The sequence below is a fragment of the Paroedura picta genome, chromosome 16 (assembly GCF_049243985.1).
Source record: "Paroedura picta isolate Pp20150507F chromosome 16, Ppicta_v3.0, whole genome shotgun sequence".
Taxonomy (NCBI): Eukaryota; Metazoa; Chordata; class Lepidosauria; order Squamata; family Gekkonidae; genus Paroedura; species Paroedura picta.
The window spans coordinates 4,036,110-4,052,578 of NC_135384.1; the positions used below are offsets into that span (position 1 = coordinate 4,036,110).

Here is a 16,469-nt window from a genome sequence, read left to right on the forward strand (position 1 = left end):
TGCATGAAAAGCTTTTTCCTAGATGCCGATAGCCCTGTTCTTGCATTGGCTTTGCAAGTTTTCGTGCAAAACAGTTGGACTTGAATGGCCACTTGGTTGGATGATGTGAAAGCAAAATGGTCTCATGTGATGTGTTGGAGAATCAGTGTGATGGGTCTTCTTTTCAAGCACCAACTCTGAAAGGGCCAGAAGAGATGAATAATACCCTTTAGTCTTAATTCATAATTTTGCTGCTGGCTACTGGGACACCCTGGGGACCTATTAAAGGAGTTGATATAGTCATTGAGAATTTGACAATAACAGGAGAGCTAATGACTTATTCTGACCTGTCATGACTTGTTCTGAGTTCTTGGTGCCACTGCAGAAGGAAACATGTTTGATTTGATAATTATTGGGGAAATAATGACCTATCTTCAGCTTTAGTTTCTGGGGCATTGTAGGAAAAAACATGTCAATCACATCTCAACAGAAATCTCTGCTAGCCTGCAGGAGCAAATTAAAACAAGCCCATAAAGCATAATGGTAAAGATAACTTTATTCAACAAAAATAACCTTGTGGTATATTGCTTTGGTTAGGACACTGGATTAGAATTGATAAAACTAATATTCCAATCCCCACCCTGCCGTGAATCATTCAGGGGGACCCTGGGCCAGTCTTGTCTTTCAGGCTAGCCTACTTTACATGATTTCTCCCCCATTCCCAGATGTGGACATTGTGAAATGCAATGAAGGGTCAGTTGCCATGTTCTACTGTGTCTTGGGCTACATGGGCTTTTTGGCCACTGTCAGCTTCATGGTGGCTTTCCTAGCCCGGAAATTGCCTGACACTTTCAATGAAGCCAAGTTCATCACCTTCAGCATGTTGATCTTTTGCAGCGTTTGGTTGTCCTTTGTCCCAAGCTACTTGAGCACAAAAGGGAAAGGCATGGTAGCCATGGAGATCTTCTCCATTTTAGGATCTAGTGCTGGATTACTGAGCTGCATCTTTTTCCCCAAATGCTATATCATAATATTCAGGCCTGAGTTGAACAGCAGAGAGCTAGTAAGAAAAAAAGCATAATGATTTTTCATGTTTCATCCAATGGTCCTTTAGTTAGTTCTGGTGGTCCGGAAGTATCTTAGGAATCTCCATGGCAGTGTTGCCAGGGAAATAGCATCCTTAGTCTAATCTAATGAAACAGTCAGCATAGCCCACTCCAAATTATTCATTGTATGCAGAATGTTATGGGTGAGAAAATAACTCTGTATAATAAAAACTTTTTCCTGAATTCTGTGGTAGAAGTCATCACTTGTACACTATGCCAGCACGCAGAAGAAGTCTACTGCACTGAAATGTATTTGGGCTAGGGTATTTGGTCCTTTTAATAATTTATTTTCTATGTGAGATTATTATTGAGGCCTTAAAGAGTTTTTAACTTTCTTCATAATAAACACATGCATTTTCATATCATTAAGCACTTAAAATTTTCTACACATTGCATTTAAAACCATAGGTCACATATTATTTAAATTATTTAATCAGTCACCCACTTCTTCTTCAGCTGTAATTTTACAGAACTCAAATGGGGAATTTTCATTTTGTGCAGGGAATGAAACCCATATATTAATTAGATTAGGTTTACTTTTCAAACAGAGGAGTTGTTATACACTTGAACGTTTCATTGTGGAAGCTGGTGGAATGCTCTGCCTGAAGAAATCAGGGTTCTTCAGGATCTCACATGATTCTGGAAGGCCTGCAGAACTGAACTGATCTGCCAGGCCTATGGCTGAGGCCAGGCAATGACACCAAGAAATACTAGAGTCCCCCCCCCCCACACACATGAAACATCTAAACAAACAAACAAATCGGTGTCCCATTTAGAGCAGCTTCCTGTTCATGCAATGCCAACTAGCTGCCAGGTTCTTCCCACCATGTTACCTCATAAATTACTGTATAACATTTACATTCAGTTATCTTTGTATCTCTTAATTAAAGCACATTTCACATGACAGATCTATACCATCTTTGAGTTGGTCTAGCAGAATGATTTCTCCCTCCTCAGAAATATGTTCCATATGATAATATGAAGAATGTACTGATTATCTTTCACAGAGCCTTGTGGGAAGGTAGATGATTGATTTTAAAGTTAAGCCTGTGCTCCATTCTGTCAGAACTAAAAGAATTTCTCAAATTAAGGTGATTTGGGTGATATATAGTATGCCGTGGCTTGCAGTACTTTTGGTTCAACTGCATCTTTATTTCCCCTCATACATTATGATGTGCTTTGCTAAAACACAGTAAAGAAGTTGGCTCATGAGTAAACTTTCACCTGGATACTACATGTGTTTCATTAAGATGCATATGCAAAATGGTGAAAAGCCACACCGAAAGCATCTTTGGGCATATCTGTTCTGTAGAAGTTACAATTCTCAGAGGAGCCTCAGAGAGACATTCACTGGCATATTCAAGGAAGGAAGGAAGGAAGGAAGGAAGGAAGGAAGGAAGGAAGGAAGGAAGGAAGGAAGGAAGGAAGGAAGGAAGGAAGGATACAAGTCCAGGGACAGAGTAAGCCAGCAACAAAGGAGACACTGAGTAGTACTACTATTTGCTCACCATTCTATATTGAAACACTGGTTTTCTGTGAGCAAAGAAATGATGCTTGAACAGTGCTAGACCAGAGAAATAATTGGTAAGCAGGCATGAAAAAAAAAATCAAAACAATGGGAAGTCAGTTTGGTTTTTTTTTTTTAAACAAATATTGGAATTTCCATGTTCATTGGGGGAAAAAACTAGGCTAGGAAAAAGTTCAGCACGGCCACAAATCCCATAGGACCTGCCTGCTCCTAATTTTAGCGTGACTGTGGCCAAATTCATTCGCACTACACCTGATGCAATAAAGGAAAAAAAATGCTCTGGGGAGGGGCTTTCCCTGTCATTATATCTCATTACAGCGAGCCTATATTCTTTCAGCAAAAGACCATAAAATAACCCCTGTACTAGAGAGGGTTAGGGTGTTAAGAAGCAGGGTCCCCCCTTCCTCCTATCCTTGTAGACTTTTCTTTCCTTTAGAATCCAGGTCTCAGGTGTCCAATGAGTTTTGTGTCGCTATTTTACCTCTTGAAGGCTGGATGCTGTCCATGGACGGATGCTGAACAATCATGATTCTATGTCCATGGAAGAAGGTTTGGCCTTCTTGATGACCGGCTTCAAGATGTCCCTACAACTCCTGCTGTTGCTGCTCTTGCCTCAGACGGAAGGCAAGCTGAATTCGGCCCTATGTACTACGAATGATCCCCTCCAGACCCGGTTTCATTATTATCAGCCGGGGGACCTCATGGTTGGTGGGGTCACATCTCAGTACCTCTCCATGTCTGAGCAGGTGTCCTTCGAGGAACACCCCAAAACAAAGATTGTTGACGAACCCATGTGAGGAAATGGCTTTTCTTCCCTAGAATGTGTTACACTGTTTTATAATGATTTCAAAGAGTGAATAGACTCAGTATTCCAAAATCGATGTTTATTGACATAGATAAGTGTGTTCAAGAGTGTTTTTTAGGTTTATGATATTCTGATGTTTATATCTTCATGCTCTCAGTGTTTGCAATTTACTTTTAAGGAGACTTACATCCTTCTAAGATCAATGAAATCGATGGACTAAGATAGGCACAGGATAGAACTGTTGCTTTATTTTTCCCTGATGTAATTACAGTCTATCATTTCCTGTCAAACTATATCCTATTTCTTCTTGATAACTATTGCCCATGCAGGGACCCCATAGGACTACCAGGGAGCACACACACACACACACACACACACACACACACACACACACAAATAGATGACATTATTAAATCAGCACTGTAAGCCAAATATAACTATTTTCACAAAATGCAATGAAATAACATTCCAGAACAATCACTAGTTCTTAACTATGATACTTAGATGGATTGGCCACAGAAAGAGACAAAGTGCTGGGGAGAACATATATGCCTATATGGACCTTTATGTCCACCTTGTGAACACCCTGGAACATCTAACTTTTCATTATTAAAATCCTAAGTTGCATGCATCAAAGTCAACTGCAGAAAGACATGTGCAATATGTCTTTCCGTTAAAAGATCATTGAGCAATTGCAAAATCAGCTCCAAGAACAATAGCAGATGATTCTGCAGTGAAGAGTAGCCACCAGGGATTCATGAAGGAAGGGGAATTCTTCTCATCTATAACATATCTCTCATTTTAGCACAATTACAAAGAACTACCAGCACGTCCTGTCCTTGGTATTTGCTGTGAAAGAGATCAATGAGAATCCCAAAATCTTGCCCAACCTCACCTTGGGATTCCATATCTATGATAGCCACTTCGATGCAAGGATAACTTATCAGAACACCTTGAACCTTCTCTTTAGTCAGAATAGGACCATCCCCAACTATGAATGTGACACAAAGAAGAATCCAGTAGCTGTCATCGGAGGGCTGGGTTCTGAAACTTCCCACCACATGGCCTCTCTTTTAGGCTTGTACAAGATTCCACAGGTATGATGGTGCATGCTCCAGTTATTCCTTTTTACTAAAATACATCCAGTTTTCTGGTAATGGGCCCTGACATGGTCCCTATTTTGTCCTGTGTAACTGGACAATGCTGAGTGAGCAGAAAAGAGTGGAGGAGAAGGGAGGCTCTTAGAGTGATCCTCGGTATGCAGACCTGTAATGCAGCTCTCATACTGCAATATTGGAAGAGGTGATATAAGTCTATAGAGAAGGATTTTTATTTATTTATTTATATACCGTCGCATTTCCATTTGCACTTGTGGCGGTTCACAATAAAATGATAAAAACCAGTATAACCCCATTAAAACCCGTTGAAAATTAACATGTTTGCTTATTTGGAATGAGAACTGGGACCTCACCACAAAGCATTGGAGAGTATGAAGCAGCCAGTCTTGTACAAGAACTTTGCCAAAGAGAAAATCAAAGAACACGTATCAAAATTGAGAAAAAAGGTTATCTGCCAAAGAAGAAAAAAGACAATGACTACAATCCATATGAATGAATGATGAGGGAATATGATCCTTAGAGAGCCTATATGCCATTACACACACACACAATTGTGTATTAGTCAAGGTTATATGGCATAAGTTGTTAAATTTCTAAGTTGTTAAATTTCTAACATGGAAATTGATCTCATTGACCTTTATTGACTTGACTCTCAGCGTCTCCAATGTTGCACTTTTCTTAGGTGCCTAAGAACACAAAAACCAACCTGTGTTCCTTTGAGGGTGTCTGAGACACAAGCATGATAGATAATCAGCATCGCAATTCGGTGACAGTTGGTTTATCCTTAAATGTGGCAATTCCACCACAGTATTTTGAAATATCTGCTTTTACTTAGGTGACATATTGCTTATACGATCCAGCAGTGCATGACAAAGCTCAGCAATTATATCGAGTTGTCCCTAACGAATTATATCTGTACAGAGGCATTATCCGGCTTCTTCAGCATTTCCAGTGGAATTGGGTTGGAATCATTGCAAAGAACGATGACAAAGGGGAAAAGTTTGTGCAGACTTTGGATCATATGCTTTCCCAGAACGGAATCTGCACTGCCTTCATTGACAGAATTCCAGGCCAGAGTAGCATTTGGGGCACTCTTGATTTGTTAGACGTTTTCCAGACTATGACATTTGCTCAAAATGAGACAAGCGTCAACGTATTCATTGTAAGTGCGGACTCTCACAGCATGCTATGTTTGCAAGTGGGACTGAGCATGATTGAACTAGATGCTATGGCGCCAATCCAGAAAGTGTGGGTTATGACAGCTCACTGGGAATTCTCCTCAGAGACGTTCCACAGACACATCGATATCCAGATCTTCTATGGTGCCTTATCCTTTGCCATTCACTCCAATGAGGTACATGGATTCCAGCATTTCCTCCAGAGCCTGGATCCTTACTCTAGAGAAGAAGGTTTTATCAAGACCTTCTGGGAGCAGTCATTCAACTGTTTATTTCAAGATAACGATGAGGGTAAGGAGAGCAGTAATACTTGCACTGGGGAAGAAAAGCTTGAGAGTCTTCCTGGGCCCTTGTTTGAAATGCGCATGACCAGCCAAAGCTACAGCATTTACAATGCTGTCTATGCTGTGGCACATGCTTTGCATGCCATGCATTTGTCTAGAAGACACCACAGAGCAATGGAAGGCAGAGACAATCTGGAATCTTCTAAATCACAACGATTTCAGGTAATAGGTCAATGAGCAGATCTACTTTTAACCAGAAACCAATAAATATTTTACCTCATGGTGTTCAGTGGGACTTGCCCTTTCATTGGACTCTTCCAACCCTTTCATCTTCCCAGTAATTTAAGAGGCCACAAATAATGTGTCATATCCTAATAGAAGCAGATTGTTCATGGGAAAATTGATTTTACAGCTTTCATGGGTTTTGTTTGTCTAGTCTACTACTGGCACATGAATGTTATGGCACATTCATCTGGCCATAACTTCTTTCATTTCAGCTTCACTCTTTTCTGAGGAGAATTTCATTTAACAACAGTGCCGGGGACAAGGTGTCTTTTAATGAGAATGGAGAAGTCGAAGCTGGATTTGATATTGTAAACTGGATTACCTTCCCAAACCAATCCTTCTTAAGAGTGAAGGTCGGAAGATTGGATCCTGAAGCACCGCAGGGCAGAGAGTTCTCAGTTAATGAGACCATCATTACTTGGCATAGCAGATTTAACCAGGTAGGGCCTGCTTGGGTTTTTTTTAAGGGTACAACAAAGCTAACTTGGGTATATTGCTACTGGACCCGAGTCCAGTAGCAATAATATTTTTTGTTGATAAGCTTTCATGACTCAAAGGTTAATTCATCAGACACAAATGGAATGGAGATCTATTGGCCCTTATACCCAGATCAAAAGTTGGGAAGGATGTTATAATGAAGGGATGGAAAACCACCTTTGAACATCTCCTGCCTTGAAAACTCTATGGGTTCCCCATGAGTCAGATGCACCTTGATGACCTTTTCCACTACAGCTGAATTCAGTAATTTTCACTTGGTTCTTTTAGTGTATAAGACACAAGCATATGTTTTAGTACTTCTTTTTGAGGATTAGGAACTAGCAGACAGAACAGCAACAAAGCTTGTTTTGATACTCTTGCACCTCTGGTACTGAGATAATGGATGGGCTTGCTCTTCTGGCAGTGAAATCACAACTTACTCCTTTGTAAATAGTGTCACTCTGCAGTAGAACAGCTAATTCGGTATTTAGTGGCACCTTCAAGACCGACAAAATTTGGGAGACAGGAGCGTTCAAGAGTCAATGCTCTCTTTCTCATATGCTTTCTGGGAAAGCTGACTCTTAAATGCTCGCATACCTCCCAAATATTGTTGATCTCTATAGTGCAACTGGACTTGAAACTAGCAGTTACACCTTTGTGTCCATCTTCAACCTATCTATAGTCCATGAACTTAGTTGTGTGACTCCAATTTCTATCATTATGCAAAGGGAGAAAATGTTCACCCCATCCACTTTGTCCCCACTAGCAGGGTCACACTCCCCTTGTCTAGTTCTCAGTAAAGGCCATCAATCAAAGCAACCCAAACAGTATCTGTTCCAAATCCTGGTCTGAAACCAGATAGCAATTGTCCAGAAAAATCATCCTTTTCCAAGCAACTCTGGAACTGAGAAGCAACCACCCAGTCTACCATCTTGCCCAAGAATGGATGAATGGATGAATGGCAGGGCTTGGGGAGTTCCCCTCCCCCCAGAACAGGTCTAATCACTGCTTCTTTGAGCACAACTCCTGCTCTCAAGGAAGTCTTTTCCACTACCCAGACAGACAGGCTCCACCCTCAGCCCCAGGCAGCTTTTATTGGCAAGGAAGGGCAACATCAAAAAGCACAACTGGCAGTCCTTCTCTCTTCTCAAAGTATTTTGTCCACATCCATTGGGCAATATCATTTGCACTGTGTTTTCTTTTCCATGGACAGGAGGTGCCCCATTCTGTATGCAATGACAATTGCTATCCAGGCTACAACAAAGAAAGGAAAGAGGGCGAGCCATTTTGCTGCTATAATTGTACCAAATGTCCAAAAGGGAAGATTTCAATCTACAAAGGTAAGGAAGTACAGTTTGCACTGTTTCGTTTTGTCTTCAAACATGTCTGGGAACCAGCAACTGTTCACCTCTGAGGGCTACTCCATGCCCCTCTTAATCAAATGGAGTGGTCTTTTCCATTTCCTGGACTGAGAGAGCCCTGATATCATGGCTCTGTAAGCACAGCACTCTAGGGCTGTGATTGGCTCAAAATCACCCAGCTGGCTGCATGTGGAGGAGTAGGGAATCAAATCCGTCTCGCCAGACTACCACTACACCAAACGATTCATACCATACAGAACTATTAAGAACATTTTCCAAGCACACTGTGCAGGAGTGTTCTCTTCCAAAGAAGTAGTGTGCAAAGAATTGAAACAGCTTGTTTTGTTTTGTTTTAGATATGGCGGCATGTTTCCAGTGTCCAGATGCTGAGTTTTCCAACCAGGACCAAAATGGATGTCTCCCAAAGGGTCTCAATTTCCTCTCTTACAATGGGCCTTTGGGCATCAGTTTGGCGCTCTTGGCTCTATTTCTTTCACTGACCACCACTGTGGTCCTTGGAGTTTTCATCAAGCACCAAAATACTCCCATTGTCAAGGCAAACAATCGGAATCTCTCCTATTTTCTTCTTCTTGCCCTATTGCTCTGCTTCCTCTGCTCTTTACTCTTCATTGGCCAGCCTCAACCACTCACCTGCGTTTTACGTCAAACTGCTTTTGGCATTGTCTTCTCAGTAGCTGTTTCTTCCGTGTTGGCCAAAACCATCACTGTGGTTCTGGCATTCATGGCCACTAAACCAGGATCCAAAATGAGGAAATGGATGGGGACAAGATTTGCAATCTCTGTTGTTCTTTGCTGCTCCTTGACTCAAGCAGGAATTTGCATGGCATGGTTATGTACTGCCCCTCCTTTCCCAGATGTTGACATGCACTCATTGGATGAAGAACTTATACTGGAATGCAATGAAGGATCAACCCAGATGTTTTATTGTGTTCTGGTCTACATGGGATTCCTGGCTCTTGTCAGCTGTATTATGGCTTTCATGGCAAGAAAGCTTCCTGACAGTTTTAATGAAGCAAAGTTCATCACTTTCAGTATGCTGGTATTTTGCAGTGTTTGGATTTCTTTTGTTCCAACTTATCTAAGCACTAAAGGAAAATACATGGTGGCTGTGGAGATCTTCTCCATCCTGGCTTCTAGTGCTGGATTACTAGGTTGTATATTTTCTCCAAAATGTTACATAATTATCCTAAGGCCTGAACTAAATAAAAAGGAGCAGCTAATAAGACAAAATTACTCAATGCCTAAAATGGGGTGATTCAGAATTAAAATTATGCCTGAAATTTGGTAAAACAAAACAGATCAATGCTTAATTAGGGCTTGGAAATGTTTCTGTACACATTGTTGTCCATGAAATAAAGTATTTAAATTAAAAAATCATCTAAGGTGTTATTTTTATTCCTATATAAATTAATAAACATTTTGAGAAAAATATTTTAAACTTGTCCTAGTTTCTCTTCAAGATATGCTGAAAAAAGCTCAATTATCAAATTTCTTTTGCATAACTTGAGACACTTGGCCATCTCTATTTTTATTTTTGAAAAAGACTTGGGGAGAGGGCTACATTCTTCCTCTCCCAACAATTAGCCCAGATTCAATCCCCTCATTTTTTCCCCTGCTGCTGCTGAAATGTGGTAGAACTTGATTTTTGGATTTTCTAAATATTGTCTGGGTTTGCCCTCTCCTTTGAAAGTATGATTTCAAAGAATTGACCATAGGAAGACAAACTAACCCTCCAAAACAGGGCTCATGTAGATTCTTTGTGATTTGCTTCTTGGGAACCCACCAGTTCCAAACTGCACATTAGCTTCCTGTTTATACCTTGTTTTGGTTGATGCTTCAGGTCCAATAGCCATCACCTAATCTTATTTTCAAACTAAGTCAAGCTAAATTGGTCATCTGGAGTCATCTGTTTGAATAACAGTAGCTATTGGCCAGTCTCAAATGTTCCAAGTCTTGAGTAACTGCATGACAGTCACTGGATAACTGAAAATATTCCAGGATGGACTGGATTGTTTGGATCCACTCTAATTCCGGTTTCTGGCATGGCTATTGGATTTAAACAGATTTGGCTGATGTCATTCACTGGGAAATGGAAGACACAGTAACATTTGATTCCATTGATCACTGTACGTTTCCAGACTGGCCTTCTGGGATAGGAGGCACCCATTTTATGATTATTCCAATCCTACAGGACAATAAGTTACAGGAGATGACTTTGGGGGCTGCTGCTCAACCCCTTGGCCTAGGGGATTTTACCTTGTTCCCTATACTTTTCAATAACTACATGAAAGCCACAGAGTGAAGTGATTTGTTGTGGAAAGTTTGCTTATCCTCTTAGGGACATGGAGGGACAAGTGCCTTAGCTTCCTCAACCAGCTGCTAAATTTGCATGTCTGGTAAAATCACCGGTTTATCCCCTCCGTTTAGACACTTTGCCACTAGAACTAAGACACTTCTTCACTAGAGCAGGCCTGAAATCTCACAGAACTATGGCCTGCTTGTAGGAACCCTAAATAAATAGCCTGGGCCAAAATGCCACTCCCTACTTGAGCCAATCACATTGATTGGGAGCTGACCAATAAAAGAGGATGGGTGACATGCCCTCTGGTTGCTTAACAGTAGGTCATGCTGAAAGAGAGCTACTAAAGCCTTCTCAGGCTGCCTTTTATTACAAATGCTAGTTTAAGTTCAAATATTGATTTAGCGTTTCTAAGCTTGGGTTACAGGGGACTATAGCAGAATAGCCTCAGTGGTTACAGGTGGTTCTTAACTACTTTTTTTTTCTTGTAGGGAAATCCTCCTCCCCCTTTTTAAAGAATGTGAGAACTAGCTTAAAATTTTAGATGGAGTTTAATATTGGACCCTCCTGTTCTTTCGTTTTTTAAAGACCTAGCTGTATTTAATGTCTGTAGTTTATTTTGTTGTTTTCTTGTTATAAAAACCTGCCTTATGTTTAGTCTTTATTTGAGAAGTCACTATCCCTAGTCTCTGGCATTGTAACTTTAATGTATAGGTGTAAGAAGTTTTAAAGTGGTATTGAGTTTTAAGCTGTCCCTAAAATCAGCTATACCTGAGTGGTAAGTAGCTACAACCCTCTCACCTCATCTAGTGCTTAAGCCTTTTAACTGAAGATGCTGCAGATTGAACCTGGGACTATCTGTCTGTATAGCAGAGGCTTTTTCATAGTGATATGACCTCTCTCTCAACAAGTAACTAGGCAAAATGACACAAGGGAGGTTTTAATTGTCTTGAGTGTCTCTAATTGTCTCTAATATTGTACCATAGTCAATGTCCAACAATGGAAGTTTCAAACCTAAAATTCTACCCCCCATATTTAAAAATATAACAATATTATATGCAATGAGCTCCTAAATAGTTGTAACCAATATTTCCTAAGTGATGTTTGTCATACTTCAACCCCCCTAATTTTTGGAGAATGCTGTATATAATAAAATCATCACAATGATAAAAATCTGTTGCTAAAACAAATTTTCAGTGAGCATGCAAGTTTAGTAATTTGGGGTCGTTGGATTAAATAAGTGTGGAGGATCAATTAAAGCATTCAAGATAGTAATCAGAATTTTATTAAAACCATATTCACTGGACTTTTCAGAGGGAGTATAAATGCGCAAGAAATAACAGGCCAATGACCAGATATTTAGGGATAGTATAGTACATATCATAAAAGCTGATAAATGCAATTATATCAACAGATAAAAGAGGCACATTCTTTGCCTACGTTCAGATGGCATCATAGATTAAAATCACCATCTGCATCTCTGTCTCATAGTCTGGTCTGAAGCCAGAATAAAATGGCTTTAGAGCTAGAAGCTATCAACAGTGTAGCAATTCTTTACTTAATGTTTTCTCCTAACTAGCTGCTCTCTGTTGTTCAGCTCAGGCCTCAATATTATGACATAGCATTTGGGTAAAAAAATGCAGCCCAGGAGCCCAGTGCTGGAAGCCAAGATAGAGAAGATCTCCACGGCTGTCATGTATTTCCCTTTGGTGCTCAGGTAGGTGGGGACAAAGGACAGCCAAACAGTGCAAAAGACCAACATACTGAAGGTGATGAATTTGGCCTCATTAAAGCTGTTGGGCAATTTCCTGGCTAGGAAAGCTACCATGAAGCTGATGCTAGCAAGGATTCCCATGTAACCCAGGACGCAGTAAAACATGGCAACCGAACCTTCATTGCATTGCACTATGATTTCTTCTGTCAGTGTGTGCATGTCCAAATCTGGAAATGGAGGAGCGGTTGCTAGCCAAACAACACAAATAACAACTTCAACAAAAGAGCTGGAAAAGACTATTGAATGACCCAATTTTTTGCCCACCCATTTGTGAAAAATGTTTCCTGGCTTGGAGGCCATGAAAGCCACCACCACTGTGATGGTTTTTGCCAACACAGAAGAAACAGCTATGGAGAAGATGATGCCAAAAGTCGTTTGTCGGAGGAGGCAGAACATCTTAGTAGGACGTCCCATGAAGAACAAAGAGCAGAGGAAGCAAAGAAGGAGAGAGACAAGAAGAATGTAGGTGAGGCTCCAGTTGTTGGCTTTGACAATGGGGGTATCCTGGTGCTTAATGAAGATTGCAAGCACCAGCAGTGTGAGCAGAGAAGAAAAAAAAGCCCAAAAGGCTAAAGCAATGGTCAACGGTTCTTCTAAAGACAGGAAGCTTATTGTCTTGGGTATGCAGTTATCTTGCTCCTTATTTGGATAGTGATCTTCCGAACAACTGATACAATGATCCATATCTGAAAAACAAAACAAAATTCATTTGGATTCAGCCGGTGTTCCAGCCTAAGCAAAAGCTACGTGGGAAGGAAATAAATGATACTGAGTGGAAAATCTGGCTATATCAGACCTGGTTTTGCTGATTTTAAAACCATTCTACTTATTTTTTTAAAATCTTTGCCCTGGTGTTGGACGTCCATCCTAACAGAATGGCCATTGTTCGTTGTATCACAGGATGCTGGACTAGGTGGGACATTGCTGAGATATAACAAGGCTCTGTTTTGTATATTCTAATTTTCTTATATTTTATGATTTCTTCAGATTATTAAACAAATGACTAAATGCAGTTGGAGAAATGATTAAAAAGCACTACTGCTGTTAGCATATTTTCCCCACTGGATTGTACCTTCCGCCATCGCACCAATAGAATTCAGAGATTAGGTTGCAATCCTATTTGTTAAGAGTATATCTCTTACCGTCTTGGTCTGTGATCTTCCCTTCTGGACACAGAACACAATCATAGCAACAAAATTTCCGCCCCTCTTTCTTTTTCTTGCTGAAACCGGGATGGCAATAGTCATTGCACAAAGAGGATGGAGGCACCTATACTAGGACAACAGAAAGGCATTGTTGTTCAAAAAATCTTTTTAAAAGTTTGCTTCATGTAGGACCTGTGAATGTTTAATGTTGGGCATTCAAGGGGTAAAAATGAACTTATCTTACTGGCCATGTAATGATCAACTAATTTTCAAGTACTACTGGTAGTAGTTTGCCATTGATTTCCTCTTCCCAGACTGCCTATGTGGTCTCCCAGACCCAGAACTGATCCTGCTTAGATTTTGCAATATGATGAGACTATTTCTTCCCCTGTGATCCCCCAAAGAATGTTAAGATGGAGCATCCAAATCCTGCTCAGGTTTCCCAGCCCCAAATTGGTGAGAGCAACCTTGACCAGGGCCAAGATATTTGTAAGACATCTCCTTTTCATTCAGGTCTGACGAAGAGTGCTTGCCCTCGAAAGCTCACGCCCTGAATAAATCTTTGTTGGTCTTAAAGGTGCTCCTGGACTCTGATTTTATTGTGTCCCTTTTTGTCTTCCTACCTGAATGAGTTCTGGGTGCCACTCAAGGCTGCCCTCATCAATGGTGACCTCTCGGCCTGGAGGAGCCTGAGGATCCACCATTCCAACTTTGACCCTGATGTAGGTGTTGTTTGGGAAAGTGAGCAGATTGGTAATATCAAATCCAGCAGCTAATTCCCCATCTTCATTTAACACAATCTGCTCTCCAGCACTGTTGTTGAATGAAATCCCCTGAAGCAATGAGTGGAGCTAGGAGAAAAAGAGAAATAAGAAGCAGAGGACAAGAAGCAGAGGGTGTTGTCACTGAGACTTTCACACAACCTTCTTAAACACATTTTGCTTTCAAAAGAGACGAGATGATGGTGATGATTTAGATTTATTGGCCGCCCCTCCCTGGAAACAGGCTTGGGGCAGCTAACAATGGTAGAGATATACAAATAAATATTTAAAAAATTAGCAATTCAAAATTAAGCTAACCCCCCCCCCATAGAACGCTCCTTTCTGTCCAATTCTGATGTTAAATCCATTTTCGGATGGAAAGGGAGGGGAGAGGATGGGGAGAGGCAGCAGCCGCATCTGGTGAATGAATGGCCAGAACAAAAACTGAGGATTGCACGTTTCCACTCTTTCATGGACCTTCCATCATGCCAACACCCTTTTCTTGCTCATCGAGAAGACATTACCTGCCAGGGTTGCACATTCAGTTTCCCAGAATCCTTCCCTCTTCTCAGGGCAAAACTAGACATCTGAATGGCGTGCAAGGCATGAGCCACAGCATAGGCAGCATTACAGATGCTATAGCTGTGCCCATTGATGCTCATTTCAAAGTAGGTTGTCGGAAGATCTTCCAAGCTCTCCTCCCCTGTGCATGTGTTGTTGTCGTCATCTGATTGAGCAGAGCTTGGAATGAAACAATCAAATGCTTGCTCCCAGAACTCCTGGATGAATGTATTTCCCATTTCCCCCAAATGGTCTGTATCCTGAAGAAAGTCTTGGAATCCTGGAATCTCGGTTGAGTGAATAGCGAAGGACAGAGCTCCATGCAACGTTTGAATATCAAAAGTCCTTTGAAAGAGATTGGCTAAGATATCGGTTTCGGATGTCATGATCCATACTTTCCCTGCAGAAGCCTTACTCTTATAGTGCGGGAACTGAAATGGGAGTATAGTGGTAGCCAACAATATCATCAGTTGCAGCCATGAGACGGTTTGAGGGTTCCCATAAACGACACAAGCCTTGGCGTTGCTCTCCAGGAAATCTGGAACATTGTTCATAACAGAAGAGAGAATTTCATTTGTATCGATGATTCGGCCGTGCTTCTGAACTCTCCTGGTGAAAGCCGAGCAGATTCCACTCCCAGAAAACAGAGACTCCACCAAACGTAAGAAATTATCCCCATCGTCATCTTCTATCACAATAAGGCCAACCCATTTCCAGTTGAAATGCAGCAGCAATTGGACAATCCCTATGATCTGAAGGGCTTCATTGGGAACCATGCGGTAAAATGAAGGGAAACGAGTTTCTTCCTTTGATGAGGACTCAAATGTCCCATATGAAATCTACACAAGAGTTAGTGAGAAAGCCATAAAAAAGGAATAGAAACTGTATCTTGGGCATTTTCATTTATTAATATTTTTTTCCTAATTTAAATTTTTCAATCTTTTTTTAAAGCTTCAACGCACCTACAAATAAACATTTACACACAAAATCTCTTATTGGTGCTAAAGACTAAGTGGTAATAGGAAACTTTTAAGAAGAAGAAAAGTTGTTTTTTATATCCTGCTTTTCACGATCCAAAGAAGTCTCCAAGAGGCTAACAATTGCTTTCCCTTCCCCTCCCCACAACAAACAACCGGCTGAGAGAGCTCTGACAGTACTGCTCTGTGAGAATAGCTCTAACAGGACCAAGACTTGTCCAAGGTCGCCCAGCAGGCTGCACGTGAAGGAGTGCGGAATCAAACCCAGGTCTCTAGATTAGAGGCTGCCATTCTTAATGACTGCATCATGCTGATCTCATGAGCAGTGAAAGATTTATCTAACAACTACAATGAGGAAATATGAGTCAAAAAGCTTTTCCCGGCATGAACGCGCAGTCACTGTTGGTGACTCCTGCCTGTAACCCTTACCTGTGGAATCTTGAATACTTGTAGGAACTCTGCCATGCATGAGGAGGTATCAGAGTCCAGTCCTCCAATCACTCCGACTACATTCCTTCGGCCACCACATCTATAGTTGGGGAGAAATCTCTTTGATTGGGAAAGGAGATCCAGGGTGGTTCGGTAGGTCATCCTGGGATCATAATTGCTGTCATAGATGTGGAACCCAAGAGTGACATTGGGCAAGAGCTTGGGGTTCTCATTGATCTCATTGATAGCAAAAGCCAAGGCCAGCAGGTGCTGATAGAACTTGGTTATCACACTGCAAATACAGTGATTTAATGATTAAAAATGTGTAGGATGTCTGAAACCTGTGTATCTGAGGGACATCTCCTGGAGAACATTCCAGTC

The 16,469-nt window shown here is 41.1% G+C and overlaps 2 protein-coding genes across 2 annotated transcripts; one reads left to right on the forward strand and one right to left on the reverse strand.

Moving 5' to 3' along the window:
• The first annotated feature begins 742 nt into the window (after positions 1-742).
• On the forward strand, positions 743-9,397 carry LOC143826572 (vomeronasal type-2 receptor 26-like). The gene is made up of 7 exons (XM_077315408.1): positions 743-928; positions 3,231-3,406; positions 4,224-4,515; positions 5,372-6,220; positions 6,496-6,723; positions 7,974-8,100; positions 8,478-9,397. Exons 1-7 carry the CDS (start codon positions 743-745, stop codon positions 9,395-9,397), a joined length of 2,778 nt encoding a protein of 925 aa, XP_077171523.1.
• Positions 9,398-11,999: 2,602 nt separating this feature from the next.
• On the reverse strand, positions 12,000-15,458 carry LOC143825746 (vomeronasal type-2 receptor 26-like). Its single transcript, XM_077314038.1, has 4 exons — positions 14,646-15,458; positions 13,984-14,211; positions 13,358-13,484; positions 12,000-12,901 (listed from the first exon to the last, which is right to left on the reverse strand). Exons 1-4 carry the CDS (start codon positions 15,456-15,458, stop codon positions 12,000-12,002), a joined length of 2,070 nt encoding a protein of 689 aa, XP_077170153.1.
• Between the last annotated feature and the right edge of the window lie 1,011 nt (positions 15,459-16,469).